This window comes from Neocloeon triangulifer, unplaced genomic scaffold (genome assembly GCF_031216515.1).
Source record: "Neocloeon triangulifer isolate White Clay Creek 2 clone unplaced genomic scaffold, ASM3121651v1 ptg000014l, whole genome shotgun sequence".
NCBI lineage: Eukaryota > Metazoa > Arthropoda > Insecta > Ephemeroptera > Baetidae > Neocloeon > Neocloeon triangulifer.
In genome coordinates, this window is record NW_026775556.1 from 19,619,427 (window position 1) to 19,646,753 (window position 27,327).

At 35.3% G+C, this 27,327-nt stretch overlaps 3 protein-coding genes across 4 annotated transcripts in view; all 3 read right to left on the minus strand.

Moving 5' to 3' along the window:
- The window catches only part of LOC132199804 (follistatin-related protein 5-like), a 112,906-nt gene extending 93,976 nt beyond the window's left edge, over positions 1–18,930 (minus strand). For both annotated transcript variants that reach the window (XM_059624815.1, XM_059624814.1), the window contains exon 1: positions 18,819–18,930. The gene's annotated coding sequence lies outside the window, so the exon portion shown is untranslated. The remainder of the gene's footprint in view (positions 1–18,818) is intronic.
- Positions 18,931–20,752: 1,822 nt separating this feature from the next.
- LOC132201221 (uncharacterized) lies at positions 20,753–22,353 on the minus strand. The gene is made up of 5 exons (XM_059627209.1): positions 22,204–22,353; positions 22,012–22,147; positions 21,850–21,957; positions 21,678–21,797; positions 20,753–21,165 (listed from the first exon to the last, which is right to left on the minus strand). The coding sequence occupies exons 2-5, from the start codon at positions 22,045–22,047 to the stop codon at positions 20,986–20,988; spliced, it is 444 nt and encodes a 147-aa protein (XP_059483192.1). The 5' UTR covers positions 22,048–22,147; positions 22,204–22,353; the 3' UTR covers positions 20,753–20,985.
- A 1,431-nt stretch (positions 22,354–23,784) lies between these two features.
- On the minus strand, positions 23,785–27,191 carry LOC132201850 (sialate O-acetylesterase-like). Its single transcript, XM_059628366.1, has 12 exons — positions 26,929–27,191; positions 26,680–26,865; positions 26,535–26,617; positions 26,362–26,460; positions 26,160–26,304; positions 25,919–26,108; positions 25,676–25,767; positions 25,110–25,252; positions 24,802–24,980; positions 24,618–24,726; positions 24,483–24,566; positions 23,785–23,991 (listed from the first exon to the last, which is right to left on the minus strand). Exons 1-12 carry the CDS (start codon positions 27,005–27,007, stop codon positions 23,785–23,787), a joined length of 1,596 nt encoding a protein of 531 aa, XP_059484349.1. The 5' UTR covers positions 27,008–27,191.
- Positions 27,192–27,327: the final 136 nt, after the last annotated feature.

Here is a 27,327-nt window from a genome sequence, read left to right on the forward strand (position 1 = left end):
GGTTGTATAAAAGTTTAATAACAAGGGGCAGTGCACTTGTGTGCACTCCGAGTGCACCTTTACTTGTGTGTGTGTGTTTTGTTGGCTCTCCGGCTAGCTCTGGGTTCTTATTTTTTACGACCAGCGGCTCGCACAGCTGCGCCAACTTAGCTTGTTGGCCACTTTTCTTTCCAATTAAAAGCGGCGTGTGCTGGAAAAAGAAAAACGAGACTGGACGGACGAGCGTGCAAAGAAGGAGGAGGAGCATTTGCAGCGTAATTTCTAGTGGTTTTCTTGTCTGGTTCTTTCTCTTGACGTATATATCGATTTTACTTAAACTCCGCAGCAAAAATATTCTTTTTTTGAAGGAGTTTCGTCTCTCTTTTTTAAAACGCTCATGTTTGAACTAAATTATAATCAACCACAATTTAAAAGTCTTAACAAATTATTGAAGAAAATGGGGATTGTGTAGTTATTTACAAGGATCTGTAGCTAATTTGTAGATACAAACATAAATAATAAAAAAACCAAAAAACAAATTTTCTGCCTTGCAAATAGGAAGTAGCTCCACATATTGATTTATCTCTCAATCTTTAATTATAATATAGTTTAATCCTGAAGAGTATTCAAATTAATATTAGCTTAATAATTTAATATAAAATACTTAAAAAATAAGTGTCACTTTAGAATGAAACTGATATTTTCAGTTATAATTATTTAACTCCAAAAGATAACTTAAATATTATAAATTATACATAAAAACTACTAAAATATTTCAAATTTCTAAAGCTTATTAAATTTATTTAAAAAATGTTGAATTTTTTTTTAATTTAAATATTTAATTATTTAATAAATATTTATATCAACATCAGTTTTGCTCAACATAATGACATGCTGAAGAGCTGAAGAATGTGTTTCGTTTGACCCACATTCACCTTGGTCGCGCTCGCTTGTGTCGAAAACAGCATTTTTTCTCCCCGTCTGAGCCAATAAACGACACTGGCAGTTTTAATTCTTCATTCAGCAAACGAGTGAGCGGCGCAGCACTACTTTGAAGGCAGACACAGCTGGCTGCTTTTATCGCACTGAGTGGCCAACGTAATGTAAATGCCTCGAGCTAATGCACCGCGCGCGCTCACAGGGCCAAAGGAATACAATATAAAACTGAATAAAAGACATTCCAGCAGACCTTTTCCGCCGAGAATGTCTTTGAACCCAGCGAAGCGGAATTATTTTTAATTTAAATGGTACGGCCACAAAAAGCACACATTCCTCTTTCCGGCGAATCCAGAAATCCTTTGCGTGGGAAATTAAATTTCTCAAATAGCAAAGGTTGAGAAAGCAAGTTTTGTTTTTTCGCGTAGACTGCTGAGAGTGACGGGGCTGCTTTTGTAACATCAAAAAGTGCTCGCAAGTGTTATGAAAAAAGCGCCACTCTCGCTTTTGTGCGAGCCCAATATGCGTTTATGGCTGCTGACGTTTTCATCTCTCTCATCATCGCCCGGCCGCCGAGCCGCTGATGAACAAGCATGAAATTTTGAGCAGCTTTCTTTCCTTCTTTCGCCCTCGCACTACAGATACGGTCCCCCTAGACGAATAAGTGGCGTGCAAATGGATTGCGTTTTTGTCCAACGATCTCGGGGGAGCCGTCGGACAAAACTGCTTTCTCGCCGATATTCGAAAAGAAAGCGCTGCCCTCCTCAATTTTATGCTCGCTGGAGATGAAAAGGCTGAGCGGGAAAGTCCTTCAGGATATTGTACCCGTGGGTATTGACATATTTTCTACTTTTTTTTATAAAAAGAAATATTTTATAATAAAAACACAAGGCACAAAAAATGGCTTTTAAATGGCTCTGATTGGAAGACGGTTTTGAAGGTGAAAAATACCTCTCTTCACCCCTAATGACAAAATTATTTTTTACATGGTTCAGAAATAAGCAATAAACCTATTTTTAAATTTCTTGCGCCTTGATAAGTTTAGGGATTTGCCCAGATAATTTTCATTTCACGGACAACAAGTAAAATTAATAGCGTTATATTAAAAAAAAAAGTGTTGAACGATATATTAAAGAAATTTTTATTACATGTATTGAAATTCAATCATCCAAAATTTTATATTATTTTTCAATCAAAAAAGTGCAATAAAGCGTGAAGTTTAAAAATGTTTTATGTAATAATAGTAGATAAACTATAATTGTAAAATATTAGTTATTTTACTTCTTTAAATTAATAAAAAAATTAATTAATTTTCTTTAATGTTTCAGCGGTTAATTCAGTGATAATTTTTAGATTCAGTACTGCAATTTCAAATCCATTTTTGAATGACTAAAATATCAGCATTTTTTGTGAGGAACATTAAAACGCTGCTTTTTACACAATTGTTTGAATTTTGAATCTTAATCTCCTTTCTTCCTTCTAAAACACTTTAATTAAATTATATTCTCTCAACTTATTCATTTTTAACAAAACATCTTAGATATGTACAATTCGCAGTAGCTAAAATTAAAAATCAACATTAATTATACATGTGCATAATGAAATTATAAAATTGTGCTTTTAATCTCTTATTATAGTTGTATAATAAAATAAAACCAGAACGTTAGAAAAAATAATTCGAGGACAGTAAAAAATTCATGCCTCAATTTAAGCAAAAGGCGACTGCGACTCTTCCCCGTAGAGCTGGCTGGCGCGACTCTTTGCTCTGAATTTTGCATTCGCCGTCCATAAATTATGGAAGCGTAATGAATGCGGCAACGCGAGAGCGAGAATTGCGCGGGAACGCGACGAGCGCTTAAAAATTGCCACTCTGGGAGATAATGAAGGCACAACAGGAGCCATTAAAAGTTAAAAGCGGCGTGTATAACATTAGACGCGAGCAGACAGACAGTTGATATTATTCTCGCGCTTTGTGCCCCCTTTTTTTTTTACCACGGACCTAAATGCCGTAAAAAGAGGCCATAAAAAAGCGGCGAGGGCGCAGGTGACGAATGGCCTGCATTAAGATTTTATCCCGAGACTTGGATGCAGCCACGGCGAGCTCCTCTTTCTCTCCAATAATCAGCACCGACGGCCGCAACAAACAATGGGCGCCTAACGAGCGTATTCGCATCGAATTTTAAGACTCCCGACGTGATTCCACGCAGCCTTCCAATACCACTGGACTTTTATTAGCTTTTCCTAAACGTAAATCTCAACGCTCTTCTTCCTTTATAATTATTACTTGTGTTGCGATTGGTCTGAATTGTTACAAAAAATCTGCACTGTAAAAGTTCTTATTTAAGTTATAATATTAATCAAACAAAATCTTCAAATTAAAAAAAAAAAACTTGTTTTGAACAACTTTATTTAAGCGATTGATTGCCTGTACAAACATATTAAAAACAATTATATTATTTTTGTTTCTTTTTCTAAATTCCTAAAAATTTTCATTGTAATTTATTGTTTCCAAAATTTATTTTCGTACCATTTTTGTAGTTTTAATTTGTTTGTTGGCAAAACTATCAATAAAAATTTATAGTTTCTATACTACGAAATAGTGACTGACAGTTCACATTTATTTCAATTTTGACATTTTAATGAATATTTCCTTTAACCATTTGTTGCTGGATTAATACTAGATGAAGTTTATAATAATTATAAAAATTGACCAATTTATACTCATCCTAGAAGTACAAAAAAATTTATGTGGATTTGTCATATGATATGGTTAAAGTAAATAAAATCCAGCCATATTTCATCACTTTTTAAGGTCTAAGTTACAAGGTCTGACAATGAGATCATTTTTCTTGTTTTATTTATGATTTTGAACATCTTCCATATGAGAGCAATACCGAAAAATAGTGAATTGATTCAATCCTTCAGACCATACATTAAAGTTTCACAAAAATTTTGAATTTGATGTGTTTAAAATTAAGAACGTATTCTAAAACGAGGTCAAGTCTGTCCCATTCTATTTAGTTTATAGAACGCATTTCGCATTTTTTTTCCATCTCTAGACTTTTTTATATTCAAAATTCACTCCTCCCCTCGCACGGTAGTAAATTTTCCTAGTCAATTTCGCCGAATTGCACAGGTCATAAAGGAAAACGTTAGACTTTTATGACACTCACTGGCTCTCCCGCTGTCTTGCCAGAAAGGCGGAAATTTTGCCGCCCACCGCGAGACCCGTCGGATAAATTCACAGCGCTTAGCCTCTGTATGTGTGTAATTTCACGTGCATATAAATATGTTAGCGTTTTCGCCCTTTTTCCTCCGGCAATTCATCTCATCCTCGCGCCAACGAATGGCCCCGTTGGATTTCCCAAAACTGTAAATCCTCATTTGCACGGCCGGCGGCGGAAACGAGAATCATGCAAATTTGATGCGAGTGAATTATTTTTACGCCTTTGCCGTTCCGGCCGAGCGCTAAACATCCCTTGCGCATTGAAATTACCTCAATTACTTCAATGCTGAAAAAAAATTGTTAAAAAACTTTGAAAATTTTCTACGACGCGTTTGGGACTAAAACGAGAACAAGCAATTATGTTTTCCAATTGAAGTGTCAGAGTAGATTAGGAAAAGTTTGCACGGTTTGCACCTAATTCCTTCTAACTAGGCGTGAAGCTTCCTAGATATAAACATTTTTCCAAAATTGCAATGCAATTTTGTTAGAAAAAAAGCAATTATCTCAACTTTTCTTGGTTTTGCTGTATAACCAAAATCTGTTTTTTTTTTCAAATCTCGTCTGAAAATTGCAAAATTACACAAGGACAAGGTCAAATAATTCAACCTTTCAAGCTCAAATTTGAAAAATTAATAACACTGCTTGTGCTAATCTCACAAATTACTTTTTGGGAAATTTTAAATGGAAATCGCCGTCACTCAACGAGATAACGAGTTCAACTTGCCGGCCCACTTAAGTTCGAGGAAAGAAAGTGGCTATTTATTTGCCAGCAGCTGCTCCGGCTGATAATGATAACGAGCGAGAGAGTCTAACAAGCAAGTTGTGCTGCATAAATTGCAGGCGGAGAGAGCAAGGAAAGGGGACCGACCCAAGAAGAAGTTTTATTCGGGCTAGAGGGGCTGTGTATCGCATAATAAAATCTTTATCAAAGGAGAAAGAGCAGCAGCCATTGTGCAGGCGCACATACTTGCTCGGCGACCAAAGTTTGTTTGCAAACCTTGCGGTTTGTGTATTTGTGTTGTTTTGTTTTAGGGCCTGCATATACATTTCCAGTCTTGACGCCGGCGCCGCAGAAAAGAGAGATGCTATGTGTGTTGTTTCGTTGTGTAAAACAAAGTTGGTCAACACCTTTTGTGGTTCAAGAGCCGCTGGCTGGCTGCGTGAAAAAGCCTGCCTTCCGAATTCGGCTTAGAATCGCGCTGCATATGAATTTTTAATTGCACAATTAGCTCCGCCGAGACTTAAGTAGTTTCGCGCCGAGCGACCACGCATTTTCGGCTCCGGGAAGTTCTCACTTATGAATAAAGGATCAAGTCACGTTAAGAAAATTTCCTTATGTTGTTCTGAGAATGCGAACTTTAAATTAATATTTCACGCGATTTCCAGGAAAATGGAATTTTTAGAATTAGCTCCTTGTTAAATATTTATTAAAGTGAAAAACGGGCGTTGTTGAGGCATTGATGCTTTTATTAAAAAAAATTCTACTTTACTTGAATTAAAAAGTTACTTTGTTTCAAAAATTATGCTGATGAAAGTAAAATTATAATAAATTCATGGTTACGATTGGAGCTGCTTCTTAATTATTAACTTCTTTGATAGCATATAATTATTATATTTAAAGAAATTAATCACCATTAAATATTAACATGTCGGAATGAAAATAATTTATGTCTTATAAAAAAAGACAACAAACCGCGATTTAAACTGATATAGCTGACTTCTGATGATGAAGATTTTTGCCCGCATATTTATTGAAGATTGTATTGCATAAATTACGATAGATTTTTGCGAAAGTAAAAAAATTATGCAGAATTTAATTACTTCTATTGAATTAAGTAAATATTTTCCAAAATCATCGCTAAAATTTCAATCCATTTACGAGAAAAGACAAATTAGTATACCATTTTTTTTCTATAGAATGAAAGTTTTTGGAGAAATCGAAAGCAGGATATTAACATTTATGCAAATAATCATTAATTTCATTCCCCCTTCTTCAAAACGTGGCGGCGGTGTGTTTGTTTCCAAAGCAAAAGCACTTAATGCCAGCGCGAATTCTCCGGAAATGAATTTGCATACCTGCAAATCCAAGCAAGGTGTGCCGCAGCGGGGCATTACTCATGCAAAATAATATCGCGCAAAAATGTATATTTATATCTGAGATGTGCACATTATTGAAGAAGAAAGGGAGAAACTCATTCATTTGAAATTTAAATTCTCTGCCAGTCTCATCGCCCGCCGGCTTATAAATAAAACAGCAGCGCGGCCGAATTGTTAGGCATGACGCGCGGCGGAGATTCTACGCAAAAAAAGCAGGCAGGTGCTCGGCAAAGGTATGCAAAAGTTGATAATGTGATTTTCTCGGCGTGGGGTGTGCGAGTGGCGGAAAGGCCTGTTTTTGCCCGGCCAGGCACACACACACACACCCTTTCATAATTCGCAGAGCTGATAAATCTAATATTATTATGTGCAGCCCCGCAAAACAAAAAGCAGGCCAGCCAGTGTGTTTTCCCAGCGAAACCTGCTTGCTTTTGTCACAAGAAGCGAACCAGAGGGCTTTTGTTTTATTTTTTTAAGTGCGCACCCGTGCGAAAATTTTAACATCAAGTTGGCCGCCAGCGTAAATTTAAAGTAGCTTTCTAATTACAACAAGCACTCTTTTTTAACAAGATTAATTTGGATCCTCTTGGATGAAAATAAAGGCAACAATAAACGAAATTCTGTATTCCGTCACAGTAGCAAGGCCAACAACAATGAAACACGATTTAATTGTTGAGCCAAATTTATACTCAATCTAACAAGGAGCTCAAACACCAAAATAAATTATGAATTGTTGTGATCTGAAGAACAACATTGCCATGTCATTAACGCTTTGTTAGAAAAAAATTATGCAACTGGTTTAATTTGGCAAGACATGAGTTTATTAAATTAAATGTTAAATCAATGAGATTTAAGATATTTAATTAAATTTTTTAATCTCATCTGAATCATCTGCCATTTTCCATTTTTCTTTCAATTTTATTCCATATATTATGTATTTATTTGCTACAATAATCTCTAATATTTTTTAGATTGATCTAAAAGCCTAACATGGGTTACATGCATGGTTGGACTAAAAGTCACGAGATTTAAATTATACCTTCCAAGATCAAATAGTTCCTCCAAGAGGGGCTCTCTGATCTTGGAAGTCAAACTTCACCATCAGCAATGCTATTTGTTATTATATTACGTAATATAATAAAAATATTTTTCTGTTAAATAATGAAGATTTGATTTTTAAATTTGGACCATATTTAATTCTTTTAACTACAAAAATAGCTTGTATTTTATAAAATGTTTAAGAAATAAATGGTAATTTTAAAATTTAATAAAGATGTTAAATATTGAAAAATAAAACGTAAACTATGATTTAGTTAATAATAATTGATATAAAAAAAATTCTTCTTTAGTCACTTTGTTTAGGAAATTTTTTACTCTTCAGTCACCATTATGATTTATTAACTACGGAATTGATCTTGATAGAAATAATTTTGTAAAGAAGATACATTTTTTAATTATTAAAAATAAACAATAAGACAAAGTGTAGATAATTTTTTTCCTTACTTTCACGGAAATCATAAATAAGCGCATTTCATATGCATGGTGCTAATGAATGTTTAAGACACAATCGTCGTTCAAAAGTAATATAACCGAATCGGTGAATGAGAGTAAGTCAGACGCACATTAATTTAAGCGCAGGGGAATTAGAGAGAAATTTGAATAAGGCCCCTTCACCAAGCGCGCGAATCCCTAATCACAATAAGCGTGGGGCTGGATTGTCGAGGGTGGCTGTGCCACCCCTTTTATTCAAATTTTGACTTAATTAGCGCTCTCGCCAGGCCGAGGAGCATTATTTAGACGCAGGAACAATTAAAGCAAGTCGACGGAGGTGCGACGACAAGCGAGAGAGTTTGAGCAAGAGATTCGTCCAGGTTTATCTCTGCGTGCGGATTTTCACCTGCATGCAAATGAGAGAATCGATATAATTAAAATATTAGCCTCTCTGGCACAAGCCCCTCGGCCTAATTAAATATGCGCATGGCATTATGTGCCGCCGCGCTTAATAGAAATAAGCATATTCAAATGAGCTGCAGTTTTTGCTCCGCCTCTCTCTCTCTCACGAAAGCACACACAAACATAAACAGCTTGTTTCGAAAGCCACTCCTCAGCAAATTACACTAGTTTGGGTGCAAATTTCCTCGCAGTCGACAAACAAACTTGATTAGTTAAAAGGTTTTATTACAAAAAAGGGAATAATTAATCTAAATGAACTCAGTCACAGTTAAACAGATTTAATTAACTCTTAAGACGGCGAATCCACCTGGAAAAACTGAGCTGAATAGCCAATACATAATTAAGATCAAGAACCATAAAAGCAAACACTAAAGATCTACTTTCAGAACAGAACTGGCTGCAAACACATCCAAAACTCTCATGTCATTGCACTAGTTAGTGCGGCAGCGCCTGAGAGTTCCGAGTGCACCTGCAGTAAATTAGATGTTTTTTTTTCAGCAAAACAACAAGGAGGGAAACTAGTCTGCAGCCATAGTCAATTATTGTAGTTACAAACGATAGAGATTGCAGAAAATTAATTAAGCGTTAGATATATTTGTATATTCTTGAACAAACTGGATATTTTAGAGGAAATTTTGTAAAACATTTTCAACAAAAGCAGAAAAATTTATACATACAGCAACATAGAATTCAAAAAAGCAGTTCTGATTAAAATAAAAATAAAAAATAAGTGAAAATTTGTTATTTATAAATAATTTAATAACAATCAATACTTCTAACTAAAATTTTGTAATTCTGATTGAAATTCTCCTTGAGTTGTTTAAGAGAATCTTCAGAAATATTTCATCGACTTGAAATTAATTGAGCGTTTCTGAGCTCTTGACTTCTCTTATGGGAACAGAAATAAACAGTTACAGGCATAAAAAAAAAGAACAAGGAAACAAATTAATTAAAAACAACGTGGTTGGAGAGTAAAAAAAGGTGGTTTTTAAACTGATACTATTTTGAATGAATTTAAATATTCTCATTCAAAATTTCAGCCATTTTTTTGATGAACTGCTGAGTATTTTAGAGCGGTGGGGTGAGGTGGTTTTGTTGCTCGGAAAAAAAGAAGAGGTGCAAACACGCGAAAAAACGGTGCACTGCGCACTTTGCGTCCCGTGTCGCTTCAATTAGGCGTCAACACTTTTGCAGCCCCTCTCAACCCTTTGATCACGTATGGACGCGAAGCTTGCTTGCATAATCAACAAGGCGTTAATTCAGCCGTTGCACCCTTTGCTGTACGTGACATTTATTTTCGCATGCATAATCGCGCTGCACCCACGTTCGCTGCCACCTGAACAACCGCCAAGTTCAAAGGCAGGCGACTCTGATTGTGGCGGAATCGAATTTTGCCAGGGATTTTAATTTCGCAGTCTGTTTGCATTTTCAGCGCCCGAATCTTTTTGGGGAAAAGATAAAAAATTCACCATGAGACGCTAATTTTCCTGCCTTTAAGCATAACTTTGCTTTGAGGGTTTTTCTGCAAAGAAAATTCTCAGGTATTTTTGGCAGAGAAAAGCCCCTCCGTGTGATCTTTCGAGTCATTTATGATACTAGAATAACATAACGGTAAAATTTGTCGACTTTGTTAGAAAAAATTTAATTAATCAAATAATCCAGCGAAATTAATTTCACTCTTATTTAAGAATTTGAGATAAGATTTTATAATAATATTGACATTTTTAATTCGACATTTAATGATAATTCCTTGTATGTATTGAATAGAAAGTAAAATCTCCCAGAAAGAGATTTGCACTACCATTTCAATACACTTTTAATATATAAAAAAATCTCAAATTGACCGAGTTAAACAAATGAATCAGACTTAATTATGATCCTCGTTGGCCAACTTGCAAAGCGAGAAGGAAACTTACCGGAACTTACTTTTCCGCCGGCGAATCTGACTGGCTTTCAAGCTGCTCTGCTGAGTTAGCTTCATCTCTGCTGCTCTGAATGGAAAACTTCTTTTCTTCATTCTTCTCACGTTGCATTTCGGACGATTTTCGCCAATTTTAGGCTGAATTTGGGCTAAATATTGATACCGACAAGAGACGATGCACTTAGTCATGTAAAGAAAGCCTTCTCTCTGTTCTCCCACCACAAGACTATCAGACACGCCCACATCACAAATATATGACATAATGATTACATATTATGGCTTTATTTGTTTACAAAATGCATCGTGTCTCGTTGGGATCAAGATTGAGCCCAAATCCAGCCTAAAATAGGCGAAAATCGGCCGAAACAAGAAGAAGGAAGAAGTTCTCCAGTTGGAGCAGCAGAGAGAAGTTCGTAAGCCAGCCAGACTCTCCGGCGGAAAAGTAAGTTCCCGACTCATTCTTGCTTTGCAGATTGACCTATGAGTACAAGGCTCAGTTTGATTTACTTGTTTCGTCCAAAAACACCAAGGTTGCAACATACTTGCCGTAAAAGGGTCATTTTGAAACATTTTTCGCGTGAGCATTTCTCAAGCGTGGAGGAATGATAATTTTTTCCTTAAAAATGATTGCAATTTTTGAACATGATTCTGTTAATATTGATCAGTGTTTAATTCAATATTATTATTGTTTTTGGTGTTTATTCTTCACAAATCAAGTAATAAAGAGCAAATTACGCGGCAACCCCTCTAGCAAACAAGGCGCGTTAACATTTTTTTTTTAAATCATTGAAGTTACTTGACAAATTTTACGAATTTAAACCTTTTATGCCTCGTTAGGTTTACATTTCACAAGTGGCAGATCAAACTGTCAATAATGAATGATGAAATTTTGAAAATTATTTCAGTTGGCCCAGCGAAACGTGCCGCTGTCAACGAGCATGACGGATGGCACACGAAAGTGAATCAAAATTTAATGCGCGTCTGTGCCGAATCCACATTGATTTTGTTCGTCGCAGACGCGGTCCGGCCCACGCGCCCTTTGGCAGCACCGAAAAAAATGTCATATATTTTCTATTATTCACTCGGATGGCACTTTGTACCCTCGGCTGCATAATAATGCCTGATCCCTTTCATAGCTGGCAAATCCCATTGTGGCAAATCCATTCTTAACAACAAGACTTTCCCCCCATTTCGAATATTATCAGCGGCCCTTTTTTTCGTTTTTTTTTTTCAGAAGCTGGGCAAGGGAAAAAATTGAATCGACCTTTTCACGAGGAGGAGAAAGGACGCTTGATGGAATATTGGCAAGCGGGCGAGGTGATCCTGCCGGGGTTTCTACGCCAGGGGTTGTTGGATTCATTCTATTTTACTTCTTCCTGCGCCAGTGAACCGTGTCTTGAGAGTGTTTTTGCGAGGCCACGATACGTGATACGCCAAGTGGCACACGCCGCGCGCCCCGAACTTGCTTCGTTAGTCTAGCTTGATATTATTGATCACCCACGCGAGCGAGCCTTAACCCTTTTATCCTCGCATGGAACTCGAAAGCGGCTTTTTGCATGAGCCCCTCCAATTAATTAGGTTTTGCAGCCAGGGACCGGGTAATTAACTTCAAAACTGTTTTTTTTATCCCACGCATTAATCAAGTATTAATTAATAAAAAAAAAATTGTGCGATCTTCTGATATTATTTCAATATTTCAATGTATAGCTAGATTTTGGTGCGATTGCAATATAAATTAATTTTTTTCCTTTCACAAAGTGTAAAAATAAACTTTTTTTTATATTATTTTAAGTATAAGAGGATTTCTACGAGCTTAAAATAGATAATGGGATTTGCTAGTGAATGTATCCTATATTTATTTTTTTCACCGGAATAATTTAAATAAGAATTTGTATTAAAATTAATCATAATTTTTATTTTCTATTTGAGAAAACGTCTATTTTTTACGTGACAATTTGTTTAATTTACAAAATTTAGAGAAAAATTTACAGTGACTGGATTAACAACGAAACATAGAAGGAGACTTCAAGTTTAATACACTGTTTGGCACTTTGTTATGGTATTTCAATTTGTTATCTACATGCCTGAATTAATTAATCAATTGGATTAGGGGGCTTTTCTTAATTTATCTGATTCACTTCTCAATTTAATTATATTATTATAATTTTGATAACGCAACATTTTAAATTCCTTGAAAACATAGAAGGCTATTTTCCATTATATCAACGACGTATTAAATTACGTATTTCGCCTCCTATCATGATATGGTATATTATATACAGCGCATAATTAGGCACATGTGCATGTACCTTCTCTGCCATGGTTAATGAAAACTCAAACTTCACTGGCAACTATGTGTGTATTCTTCCGCTAATTAATTGGCTGCCTCACCAAAGTTAGTTTCACCCTCGCAGGTTATTGGAAAAACAAAGAGCGCAGAGGTAAAATAATTATGGAAATATACTTGGCGGCGGCGCTTTCCCTCTACACTCCAATTTGGTACTAAAAAAATATTTTTTCCGATAAACAAAAAGGTTGGTTCCCTCATTGGCTGGCATCAGCTTTTGTGCGAGCTTTTGATTTTACAATTGGGGCCCGACTACATCATCGTATGGCGCCGCGTCCATTAATTATTCGCAAAAAACAGCAGGAGCAGCTGTTGGCGTGTTTTTTTTCAGCTTTTTTGGCCGCTCGTTTACTTACGCGGGCAATTATCAAAGGCGAAAAAGGAGAGAGATAGCAAAATGCTGGCAAAGCGCTTCAACACTTTGTCCACCGTATAATTAAAAAAATCCCCTAATGACTAATGACGCCCAGTTTTCCGCCGTCAAAGGGTTTATTGATTATTTCGGCGAAGCCAGAATTTTTGCGCCCGCTTGTAAACACATGTGCGAAACCCGATCTGCTCTCGACGAATTTTTGATTTCGCGCGAGTTTGCTCAGAACAGCTTGGTGAGTTTCGCATGTGCAGCGACGCGTTTCGCATTTAATTTCCTGCGCATTTGGGTTTTTTGTTACACAAAGTCGAATGGCTTCTTTTTGACACTCGTCGTTAATGTAGAACGAAAAAAAAATCGAAACAACACCACTGCTGCCTTATCCATGTGTTTGAATGTTTATATAAGGTGTGTAAAAAACGTAAAATTTGCAGGTAAGGGAAACGCTATTTAATAATTTTTAAATTTAATTAAATAAATATTAATAATAATTTGCATGCTATAAATTCTAATACTTATCAAGGTTTTAATGCTTTTTTAAATTTATATTTTATTTTTTAATTTTACGTTAATAAAATAAATTAATAACATTTAAATAAAATTGATAAGAATAAAACTAAAAACAATCTATCCGTTCAGTTATTATAATAGACAATATAATTAGTAATTATTATAATAAATATTAAGAACTAATGCACTTATCTCTCAGGAAGATGAACAGATCTTAGATAAAAGAATTCGGTTATCGCTTACGTGGTTTAAAAGTTTTTATAAATCAACAATTCCTATCATTAAATCAAATATTAATTATCTTATTGCAAAGGTTCAAGTTGAATTTTATCTATGATAAGGCTGTAATAAAATTAATATTCCATTTAAAATGTTTATGACATACAATGAAAAAAGCGTTTTTTCCCTATTGCTGCTCGTTGGCATTCTCATTTGGTTTAATTGGCCTGCGGATCGAAACGCAATATATTTATCTTCAAGTAATGAAGAGCTGCTCTCTTGCAAAGAGATTTCGCATTTTGCTCCGTGGGCAGGGCAAGAAGAAGCGCCTCGAGATAATGGTTGGCAAGAGGATCCGCGCCTGTAAGAGGATGAAGTCTTTTCCTCGCCAACGCAGCATCAAAATATAATATCGTGGCAGTACTTTTGCGCCGTTTATCATCCCCGCAGTGTGTATTGTATTTATGGTGATTTATGATCATAAAGAAGTGTTGTTCGGCTGAATCAGAGCGCAATAAATTCCAGCACTAAAGAGAGACTTCATTCGACTTAATGCTTGGGAAATGAGTCGAATTGCTTCGCAATGAAATCGTCTGGAACATTTCAGTCGTAAATGAAGGAAAACGCCGGCAAGGATTTATTTTGTCAAATATATTTGATTTCACGCTCCGTTTGCTCGCGTTTAATTTGCGGTTTCTAGTGCGAAGAGACAAAAGACTAGAATGATAAAAGCAACCAACGTCAAAATGCTAGTTACTCTCATGATGAGAATAAATATGAATATTTAAAGCCATCAAAATTTAAAATAAATGCTTAAACATTCTTTATATTTTCACTTTGCATTAAATCATTCACACACACTGTATCCTGGATGGTTATTCAATTATTAGTTATTTAATTTGTCTGAGAAAATCGACGATTTGTTTTATTTATGAGGTAAAAATGAACAAATTGAATCGATTTTATTAGATAGTTTGAAAAATTATAATAATTTATTTTACTATTAATTTGTCAACAAATTACATTTTTAATAATGACGATGATGAATCTAGTCTAAAATATGACTGACTGTTTGGAATTTCGAGTCACAAAGCATCATAAAATTACTCATTTTGTTTTCAAAATAGATTTTTCACTGCAGCCATTAATAATTTCAGAGCGCTCCATTGTTTTCAGCTAATATTAGCGTAAGCTTGGTAATAATCGAGCTCGACTTTGCGTGTAATTTGTTGTGTCAAGATAAAAGTATTGGGGCTGAGAACACAAACAAGCGCGGTTGCACAATACGCGCGTCTGCTGGTTGACGACTCAATTTGCGTTCCGCAACACAAGATAAATGGCACGAGAGCAAAACCATAAATTTATTACAGGCCGAATCAATTATTTAGAGTGTGTCAACAGCGGAGATGAATTAGCTCGCCTAGTTTCTTGAAGCTGAAAAGTTGCAGGCCCGGTGCATACACAGGCGGTGGAGCGCGGAACAAAAGCGTCCCGACCAACCCGCAGCTCCCTTCGGCTTATGTGCCGCTTGATGTTTGTTCCAGAACGACGGCAGATGACTTTGTCAATATGCAAGTAAGCTTTCTCGGTTAATCTAATTTTCGCTTGGTTTTGCACCGAGGGACGAGCTGCTTTTTCCGTGCGCGCGGCTCGATTTTCCAGTCAGCGGATCTCTCATGCATTTCGAAAAGAGCTTTTTGCCTCTCGCCAGTGCTTAAAGCCAGCAGTGCATTTTTGCCGCGGTTTGCATTTTGCATGCATCTCAATCAGATTGGAAAATCTTCGATCGAGGACGCGTGATTGGATTTTTGCCCTCTCAGATTTATATATTTATAACCCGTTCGCGCATTCATTTCCTGAGTGCATTTTTTTTTGCCAAACTTTTTAAATAACACATCACCGTCTGCAGAGTTAAAATGATTCCAAATTTTTCCATCTGATTTATTTATTGTGAGCCGGAGAGAGTAATTTTTATTATTTGTTTTGCCTTTCCCGCGACGAAATTCAGTCCCTAGAGAAATGAAAAGCACCTTTTTTTATTTGTATCGAGCAGGTATTGAGAATTGTCTTGAAAATCATTGTCATGATTTTAATTATGTCAAAAGCCTCAGTAAAATTGTGGATATAACAGCATCAGGAGGGAAAAATAAGTGTAAAAATCTCAAGATTTATGAGGTACTTTGATTAAATGTTGTAATAAAAAAAAATTAAAATTAGTAATCTAAATAATTCATAGCAGATTCAAAGTTAGACCATTGAAAGATTTTTTTAGTACGTTTACAAGAAGAAAAAAATAGATTTTAATGCAAACTGAACGTATCACATAAATCCATAAATTGAACAAAAAATGTCTTTATAGCTCAACAACCCACATCCTCACGCGTTAGATGAAAAATGTCAAAGTTGAGTCTTAATCTGCAGCATTGATGGATCATTTTTGCACTGACATGTGCGTTAATCGGCGATCATTTTCCCTGAACCGAGGCTTTCGAAAACGAGAAATCTATAAATCGATTTCCAAAGTTAAAGATTCGGCAGCAGAGTCAAAAGTGCTACTGATTAATTTCTTTGGATTTGGGACCTTTTACTGCTCTGCGATAAATTCGTGCAATGGAGAGGGGTGCGTGTCAAATACTTTGCATTGCAAATCTCCCTTTTACTCCAACAAACACCGACAAAATATTCCGGACTTTCCTCTGACAGCAACGAGAACCAGAATGTGGATATCGAAATTTATTCAGAGGTTCTTTGTTTTATCAAACGTTTTTAGATTTCTCAAATAATGTATAGTTCTAAAAGGCGAAATGAATTTATTTTTAATCAAAGGATTTTCCACTTAAAATTATTATTTCCACATTTGCACTAAAAGAAAAGACCCCAAGCTGAAATCAAATTATTTCCGACTCAAAAATTTCTCGTCAACCCTTCCCAGTGAATACATAATATATATGTTTTCACCTTTTTCTTTTATTGATGTTAATAAAGACAATTCAAATTAGATTCATTCAGTTCAGTGAGTTCGTGCTTGCTGCGTGAGTTGCAACTTTTTAAGTGCGCGTCGCTTCGTATTTTCTTTGCAAACATTCCACGCGTTGATTTTTATTAACTATTTTCCACTTTTGGAAAGTGGAGCAAGTTACTCTCGAGCAGAATATAGTTTTCTGCATAAAAGATTCGTGATGCAAAATGCATGAGTCGGTGATGTGTATATGCAAGTGCAGTGTATTAGTTTGTGCGAAGAAAGTGCATAAAGCGCCATCAGTTGCAGCAGTTCTGCGGTTTGTCTTGAGCGAAATGCAAAGTTGGCAGTTCAACTTGGAATAAGATGAAATATGTACTTTATTACTCGTAATTGTAAATAATTTAGAATATCAATGAGGTGGAAATTTCCACAGCTCAACTTTCTGCTTATTTACAGGCGGAAGCAGAAAACTCCGAAGGTCACTAGGCAGAGGTTTCGCACACAAGGTACGATTATTATTTTATTTATTTTGTTACTATTCCCTTGTTTTTAAGACTTAACAATTTTAATAAATTAAAAGGGCTAATAAATATTGAATAAATATAAAGTTTAAATTAGTTTAAAAAAACTATATAATAAAAGAATAAAGAATGATATGAACTTTCTTTCTCGTTGGTTATTGTAGTAAAATTATCAAAATTAAAATTAAACCAGAAAAACGTTTTGCAGAACAATCAATAAATAATATAGGTTTCCTAATTTTTAATTAAATAAACAACAAGTAAAATATGTGTTATGATTAAAAATTTATAGATTGAATTAAACGCTGACACTTCGTGCAAACATTCAACATACAAATTAAGCCAGACAAACTATTGGTTATGGAAAATCACGTCGTAGCTCCGAGTAACATGATAAAATATGTCTTTAGGGCGAGAAATGAATGCGAGGGAAAGTAAATAGGCAGTTGGCCATCTTTCCACTCTTATTTGTCTTGCACGGCATGAATAAAGGATGTGGCGTGCATGTGTGTGTGTCGGCTTAACCTGGGCCCGCTAATCGATAGCAAGTGGTCATCCGAGTGACTCACCCCATTCGCAGTAATACGACCCGCACTACATTAACCACGAGCAGCAGTCACTCCTTCCCGCTCTGTTTTGCCAAACTTTGGATGCAAAACTTGGGCACCAACTTATTATACGTGTGCGTCGTGTTTGACCTTTGCTAAAGTTGCTTACTTGTTCGTGTCGCAAAACATGAAAAGAGACTTTTGCCAACAACAAACAAAACGCGACTCGGTTTTATGTCAAAGCAACAGATTTCCTTTTTCCAGACGATTCCTTTTCGATTCGGTGCGGAAAATTGATTTTCATTCTCAAAGCTACTTGTTTGAAATCGCTTTGAGTGTAAATTTATTTGAAAAAATTGAAAATTGAGCGTTGAGTAATATTATTTATATCAGACATAAATTCATGATTTTTCTTCAACTTTCCAAATAATTAAATGGGAACAAATCATGAAAGGTTTATACAAGAACCCCCATTTTAAATTCAATTTTGAAGAACGTCACTAAAAATAGAGTCTGTTGCATTTTTCATATCATATTATTTTGACCAAATTTTCTCCAAAAAACGTTTTTTAATTTTTTTAGAAATGAGATGGAAAATTAAATAATCTTGATAATGAAGCTTTAAAAGACGTACTTAGTTAGAAGAAATTGCAATAATTTTGCAATTTATTTTCTATACTTTGAAATTTCAATATCAGATAATTGCAAATCCAACTAAACTTGATGAAAATAAATTTTTAAAATAAAAAATAATTATTTTACTCACAATAAATTACATGAAGTCCCTTTTGTAATTTTTATAATTTGGAAAAGTTTATCTAATGTAAGAAAAATTAAACTTATATCTCAATCAAAAATTTTTGAACCTCCATTTCAATTTAAATTGAAAATTTTCAGCTACCTTAAAATCATAAAAACGTGAGACCAATTTTTCGCAAAACGGATTTTTTAAGAGAATCTTACCAAGTAAAGTGCATGTTTGAAATTTTTCTACTTGCAAACGCCAAAAAATTTGTCTAAACTATAATATTTTGCTTAAAGTTATTAAATAAATTATGTTGATTGCACGAAATTAATTTAGAGTAAGATCAATTTAGAGAAAATCTCAATTCAGAATAAATTTATATAACACGCTGGGAAAAGTTTTTCCGCAAGTAAATATTTGCCGAGAGGAAGGCATTTGGTCTGAATTGCGTGAGAAGGGATGCGAGTATAAAACTGAGACTCACCGAAAGTGTTGAAGCGGAGAATTTCCGGCAGGCTGGGTTGGTATAGTGAGTTGCAAATGGCACGAGGAAGCGACGCGGCGGCAGCGGCCTCACCCCCGAGAGACTCAGTGCGCGGACTAGAGTCGTATGGGCCAAGGGCAGCGAAGCCCTTGTGTTGCTCGCGAGAGGCAGCACGGCGCCAGCGCCGACCCCAGATTATGCGCAAAACGCGCGCACCCCCCGACACCCGTCCGACCACCCGTCCACTTGGCCACAAAATCTCACCCTGATTCATCCAATTTCGCCACACAACAGTGATATGTTTTCCCTATTCTGCCTTTACATATCTGCCTTCAATTATTTATACATACGTCAAAATGTATCACGACCTCAAATGTAAAGCCGGCCGGGATTAAATTGTGGTGCGAAAATGTTTTAATCTCACTATATTTAATGCTATTATGATGAATAATTATTCTTTTAGGCAGTCCGAAATTTATGGAAATAATAATAGGTATTTTTATGTACTCGTTATGGAATTATAATTAATTTATTAATCTACTAAATAAATTTCTACTTTAATATTGCAAATCAATTTTATTTTAAAAATTAAGATTTAGGATTTCTTGTCTTTAAATTATTCTATGTCCTTGCCTTACTGAAAGCGAGTTCTGATTTAAATAAAATAATGCAAATTTGTATATTATAATAAATAAATAAATTTAATAATATCAACAACAATTTTAATAATCTAGAAAAATAAATAAGAATTTCCTTTTTATCACGTCAGAATTTCATTTTATAAAATACAGTTTGTAGATAATAATACAATCGATTTTAATACAGAATTAATTTTGAATTTCTAATTAGTTAACTTTTTGTAGTTTAATTTTATTATTGTACAATAAATTCAAATTTTTACAACATGAAAATGAAAATAAATTTGCAATGACGATGTAATTTACTCTGGACAAATTAAAAAAAAATATTTGCAGATTGAATTTTCCTAAAACTCATTTAAAGTAAAATTGTGCTTGATGAAAATATCCTGGACGTGTTTAGTTAAAAATTTACTGGTTAAATTTGAAGAGATAATTTTTTGATATGAAGTTTCATCAAATTCAACAAAACTTTTGTGTCTCTCAGATTGGGCGTGCAGATTTTCGTTCTTTCCTTTTCCCTTTGCAATCTCAGAAGCTTATTGTTGAGATGCGAATGCGAGCCACAAATATTCCGCCAGATAAAAAGTTCTCTCCGTTATCTACTCTCCGCTCGCGCAAAGTTTTTGTTATTCATAAAAAGTAGCGACCCTTTTCTTTCCGACGACGAGGGTTGCAGTTCAAAGCGGCGGACGTGCAATGTTTTATTTTGCTCGCACGGCTGCAGTATATTTGTGCGACATGCAATGTATAAAAAATGTATGCATAAAAATTATGGCACCAAACGAGAAAGTGAGTGTGTTCATGAATTATGCAAATTATCACGGGACTTCCGGCCAGCAGCGACGGCCTAGAAAATAATCGCCCTGCCATCTACACTGCCAACTGAAAAGTTAACGCGCCGGAAAATGACCAGATTTATTACACGAAACTGTTGATAATTATTATTTTTCCATAGGTGCTTTATTATTTTGAGCGTTTGTTTTGCTGATTTAAGGCACAGATAATTTCTGAAGAAAAATTGAATGTCAAAACATTACACCACAACAGCATAGTTTTCATAGAAGATTTTATTCAATTTTTATCTTATGACATTAATAACACACAAAGCAACCGCAATTTAATAGTAATTTACAAAACAAAATTTACATTTAAACAATAAATGAATTGATAAATGGACCTCTCCAGTATTAATTATTTAATATAAAAAGTTAATGAAAATTTACTTGCTTGATGTAAATTATTCCCATGGGTTCATCAAACAAGAATCATTTTCAGTTAATCAATTATCGTTCCCTTTTAAACCATAAAAGTTTTGATTGCTTAATCACTTAATTCAACCACATTAGAAAATTACAAGTCATCAAGAGCGATTGATTTTGGCGGGAATAGGTGACTCTGTATCAAAAGAAAGAGTGAATTTTTTTGCAATATATTTTTTCAAATATAAATTTTTGTATTATTTCAAATGGAATAATACAAATCTTTACGTAAAAGGGCCTTTAATATTAAATGAGTCAATATTGCAATCAAAGCAAGCACTTGTTCATTTTAATCTTGGAGTTTTTCCTAATCCACTTGGTGTACATGGCGACGTCGACGAATTGCTCGCTTGTCAGGCTGACCGTCTTGCTTTCGTCGCAAACACCCCAAGTTTGAGCGCCGGCCAATTGCCCTTTCGCCAACAGCAGCGGGTAATACGGGAAAATCTGCAAGACCAGATTAAAGAGATCAAGTTGGACATGACGAAGCAGCGCCGTTACTATAAGGCGAAAATTGCCCGTTACGTCGCAAACGCCCAGATTTATGCAACCTGCGCGTCATCAGTGTAATGCGGGACGGCACATATCATCAGTTTAATGAAGAATTATTTATCTTTGGTATGTAATATCATAAACTATTATAAAGAAATTTTCCCCACTATGTGTCATTTTTTAATTTTTATTTATTCTTTTCAAATTATCTTTTCTTCCTTCATAAAGATCAGACTTTCTTAAACTTTTACTGCAAATTGATTGTGAGATAATCATTAAATATTGATAGTTTTGGTTCGTTTTTGTTTATTTAAAATCCTGGAAATAAAAACTGAAACAGCTTAGCACGACTTTAAAATCATCTTTGTGATTTTAGGATTCTGGATGTACCAAAAAAAAAAAGAATTTTCCTTCAAAGTTCCTCCAACTTATACAATTTTAACCAAAATATAAAGAAATTCGCTTACACATGTGTTTCCTTGTCTGTGAACGGTGCAGACTTCAGTTTCTGCCTTCCAGTTGTTGGGCAAATTCAGAGCATTGCATTCCTTGTCTGCCAAAGTAGCCGCCTCGATTGAAGTTAATTTCTAGGAAATTTTTAATTGATTTTGCGCTGACAGTTCGGATGGAAAAAATTACCCCTTGCGAGTCGTAGTAGATGAATTTTGCAGCGTCATTCGTCTTCCACTGGTGATTATTGATCGGCAGAACCACGCTTTTAAAATTTTTAGTAAATGGTGGGCAGACCTTCGAAAACAATTTCATTAAATTTAATTTATTTAAAACAAAAATTCTGCCTACTCTGAGTAGCCCGACGTTGTTGTGGGGCCAAGACATGTTTTCGTGTTTGATCAGTTTGGTAATTTGGTGAACACTTCCGCCGGGACCGTTTAAATCGGTTTTTCCCGCAACCACAGTTGAGGTTTTTGGTTTGAATCTTTCAATTTTCAGTATTTAATTTTTCAAAATTGGAAAAGTTTCACAAAATCTTACATGTCGATAAAATATCCTTCAACGAAAACGAAGAACTTGTTGACGATCGCTCCGGGCGCAACGTGAACGTTGTTGGTCTGAACAGACACCTGCAATATTCAAAGTCAGCGTTTTTTTCTCAAGTGCAAGACCCGCATTCACTCACGATGTAAGGATACTCGCCGAGGTACGCCTGCCTCTTGATTTCTGTCCCAGAAGCGTAGCTCGCTTTTTTGTTTTTCTTCGACAGACGGTTTTTGTTGACTTTCCCGGCGGCGACCTTTTCTGCGAACAAGATAAACTCAAAACAAGGCGAATCATAATATTTGCTCAGCTCATTTCACGATGTCGCGCCGATATTAAATTTCAACCTCAGAAAACGTCGTGACACAAAGAGACAATTAAATTGTTGTCATTTTAACGGGAGCTGTCAATTAGTTTAGTCTTTCTAAAAAAAACTTTTTTGCAACACTTAAAATAATTTCTAAAAAATGTGAAGCCACCGATTCAAATTATCACTTCATGAAAATACCACTTTTTATTGGTTTTAATATTCAATTTTTTAAATTTTCTTTTAAATTAAATAAGAAATTACCTTTGGCCTGTGAAAAACTTGCCAACCCCAAAAGGAGAATTGCTACGACGACGACCGTTCTCTTCAATCTCATTTTGCACTTTTGACACTGGGACCCTGGCGACCATCCTTTTTATAAACGGGAAAGGGGCCAACCTGAGTGACGTGTCAGCCGTCAAAGGTGTGCAAGTCCAGATTTTAGTCCCTTATCTCAACTGGAAATGAGCTCTAATTATCGGTCTGGCGAAAATGGGCCGCGGCAATAAAAATGCGCCTTCCCAGAAGAGGCGTCACATCAGATTTTATGACTAATAATTAAAATGCCCTCATGAAAGGCGGACAATCTAATTTTGAGTGCGCACTACTGCGAAAGTAAGAAAGAAAGACAGATACACACACACGTTGTTGCATGCGAGTGAGGCAATAAAATCGTCGTCCGAATGATAATGTTTTATGGCTCCAAATGCCGTGGCCACTCTTTTCCAAATTGCTCACTTCCATGCAACATTAAAGGGTCGTTTTGTCACATAATTAATTACTTTTTATTGCTTTATTATGCCTTGACTTGCGTCAGCAAAGACGTCAAACAAAAAAAGCTCAAAAAAATTTAAAGAACGTCAACTGTCAAAGGTTTTTACAATTAACTTCAATAGTAGGTTATAATATAATTCGAAAAAAAGGCCAACACCTGAAAGGCCATTGCATAGTTGGTCTGGAGTTTATTGATGATCAATCAAATAATTCGATAGTCACTCTGCAAAAGAGTCGCTTTTTCCACTAAATCACACCATATTTTTGTACTTTTCTTATGAATTACTTAATTAAATAAATAATAATGATAATAATAATAATAATGCGAACAGTCTTTTTGGCAGGAATCTAAAAAAAACAGTCGAATTTTCTTTTTAAGGACTTTTTAATTATCTAAATTAGAGTAAAAAAAATTAACATTTTTTGTTCCACTTTTAATGAGAAAATTGTACATACAATTTTAATCGTAAAGATTTTAAACTTTGATTTTTACAGGGTTAAATATTCACGTTGAAATAATCTTTGAACAAAAGGGCGGGCAGTCTGTAGATATCGTCGCTGTATATGGAGCATTTCTTGTATGGGCACGGCTCCGTTTTCTGCCCATAAGAGAGTCCCTGGCCTTCGCTCAGAGCCAAAACCACTCCTCGAGCCCAAGTAATTAAAATCGGTGTTTCTACCCACTCACCAGTGGCAAGTTGCTTCTGTAAAACAACAATTTTTGTATAAGCAAGTTGATTAAAATACAAAAAAAATATTGTATCTACAGGTAAAACTTTTAACATTAATATTCTCTAATAAACACATGTTTAAAATTATATAATTATTATTTAATAAAACTTTTTTTTAAAAATTATCTTTTAGAATTCATACAATAATTGTTTTTGACAATTCAATGTAAAAAAAAATTTGTAACAATGAAGACAAGTAAACAACAAAAATAATAATATAAATTGGTGAAATTGGATTATATTTTTCAGAATGTCAATATAAATTTTTACTTCCTTTTCTTTTATCGCGCGTCATTTAATTGTTTCAATATTAAATAAAATAATTATATAATAATTTACTTCATATCTCTATTGATGCTTCGTTTTAATCAGAGAATGGAAAATAGTAACTTTTGAAAAAAATAATATAATATATTACATTAAATTATCTACAAATATATTCAGTTTCAGATAATTAAACTAACCAAAAAACCTGTGTTCCCGTCAACTCTAATCGGCCTATCAAAGGTCAAATTCGCCGTCCAGTTCTCGTTGTCGTACTCGATTCTCTAGACAATAATTTGTGACACAACATAATTTAAATTTAAAATAATCGTTACAATTATGTGGGGTCCGTAGTGCGGGAGGGACTCGTTGTGCAGGAGTGCTTGCGAGGCCAGGGCCAGTCTCTCAGCGACGGTCGCCTTGTCTCTGTAGTGAACGCCGAAGCTGCAGTCGCGTCACAATTAAACAGTCAACTTTCCACTCAGCTCGGGTGCCATTACAATTACAAAGTTTTAATACCTGGTCTGCGTGGTGAGCTCTGGGGGGTCGGCGAGGTCGTAGGCCGCGGCCATGAAGCCCTCGGGGATGCGAGAGTTGGGCAGGTAGATTTGGTGCGCCTTGTCGTGCAACCAGCCGCCCATTTGGCCCAGCCTCAATTCGCTCCAAGATGCGTGTCGCTCGCTCAGCGACGGTCCCAACTATGCGTTTTGTGTTTTAATTAAACTAATTGCTCAAAATGTGCCGAAAACGACTTCCTCGAACAACAAAAGGAAATTTGCGTGGGGAAAATGTAACATTATTTCTGCGAATTTTATCGTGTAACTGACCTGGACGACGCCGAAAGGAAAAGCGATATCGTTTTCGAGCGGGACCCTCACACTTCCTTCTGAGAATCTGTTCCGCCAATCTGTCACAAGTTTGGTCAAGTGGCAAGCGTACTTTTCCCGGTTGTACTCGGTATTTGCTTCACCTGCAATTTCAAACTAGGGAAATAACACATTCTTTTTTTTTATTAAAATTTAATATGGAAAAGTATACGTTTTCACCTAATTAACAAACCATCATGTTTTTAATCAGCAAAAAATCAATATGAAACTTAATTTCTTCAATAATGTTATTTTATTTTTGATTAATTCAGGAGATGGATTCATTTATATGTATATTAAAATTCACTGTAAATAAAATTCTAAAAAAATATTTTTGATAACCTAATATTTTAATTAACTTCTTGTTCATTGAGAAAAAATTTTAATCACCGTTTTACTAAATTAACATAAATTTGAGAAATTGTCAGTCATTTTATTTTTTTTTGCAAGAGTTAATTAAAATCGTTATAAAAAAACCGAGAAATATTTATGTGAGAGTAGCTTCAAAATATTAAAATCAAATTTACCTTGGTGCCAAATAACTCCTCGAATTGTCATCTTAGTCAGGGGATGAATCATTCCATTCCAAAGGACGTGATTTGAATATTGATTTAAATGTCTAAATATTTAAGTTTATATTAAAGAAATGAAAAACAAAGTCTCAATGAAATTTTTTATCTTGTTATTTGTTTTATAATTAAAAACAATTTCATCAAAAATGAAAAGCTTCTTTTTACTTAGTTTAATTAAATTTCAATAACAATACTTGCCCTTTAGACTTTTTTGTGTGACACACTTCAGTGACTCTTTGCGAGCCCCACGCTTCTATAGGCGTGCCTCCCCAGGCGGCCTCGACCATGCCGATGGGGCGGCCAGGGTGAAATTCTGCCATTTTCATACCATACAAAAGACACAACGCCGGCAGGTAAGCCAAAAGACTCAATGAATCGCTGTCATTATCTTTTAAAAAATAAAAAATTAAATCAGCAAAATTGCAATAATAAAACGGACCGTCCGGGCCTGCGTGGGCCCATTCTCTGGACACTTTGACGTCGTCCTGCTCGTGTTCCGAAAACTCTCTGCTAATTTGCAGCATTCGCACGTTGGAGTTGCGGGCGGCGTGAATGGAGCTCATTATTTTGTCGGCGTTCATTGTCTGTGAAATGGCGTGTTTATTTATTTTGAAGCACTTTTAATTCATTGCGTTTATTACGTCGTTCAGCTCTTGGGCCATGTTGCTGCCGCCGGCGCACAACCACACGTCACCGAACATAACGTTTTCCAGCTGAATCGTGTCGGGCTGCGTATTCACCTACACATAGCAAATGGGAAAATTGAGTGCACGTCATTTTAAATTTTTGTAAAAATTCGAATTTTATTTCATACCGTCAGTGAGAACTGCATGGCCCGAATGATATGAGGACCACCAACTGCCTGTGGTTCTAGTAAAATGCTCCAAAGGCCGTTTTCTGTAATTGGATAATTTTTGTATTAACAATTAAATTAATAATATCGTAATTTTAAATATTACGATGGACCGTAGTGAAGTGCTTTTTCCCATTATTCATCGCAAGCACAATTTCGGAAAATGGTCTGCCGAAGCCCCAAATTTGGGCCCTCTTCGGTGCCATTTGCAAAACAGCTCCTTTTGTAAAGACATGTCCGAACCGAAATTGATACTCGGGAGTTGGAGCATCGGGAGGAAATTTATGGTCCGCTGCAATTTTGTTTAAATTATATAATTTAGGTTGACCTACTTTTAGTAAAATTTAGATTGTACCTTTGAATGAATGAGAAGCGCAAAGTAGAGTTGAAGCGATAAAAAATATTAAAAAGAACTTTGGATGAGGAGTCGTCATCTCGTTGGTGTCTTGATCTCTTCTGAGTGCATTCTTTCTGGAAGATGCTGCTTTGAATGCAGTGACCTTCGGCCTTGACTTTGGGCGGTCATACAAGAGAGTCGAGGGCCGCCGACGAAAGACGCTTTATTCAAACGGAATTTCTATGCTGGGCGCATTAATATGCAGCTATTTATAGGCATTAATTGTGTATTTAATGACATTATCCATAGAGGGCCAAACCTTACTATTACTAAAAGAAACACTTTCTTTGACTATCAAGTACCTATTCTCATCATTTTAGGATAAAAATAATCTTCCAATTCTTGGAAAAATAAACT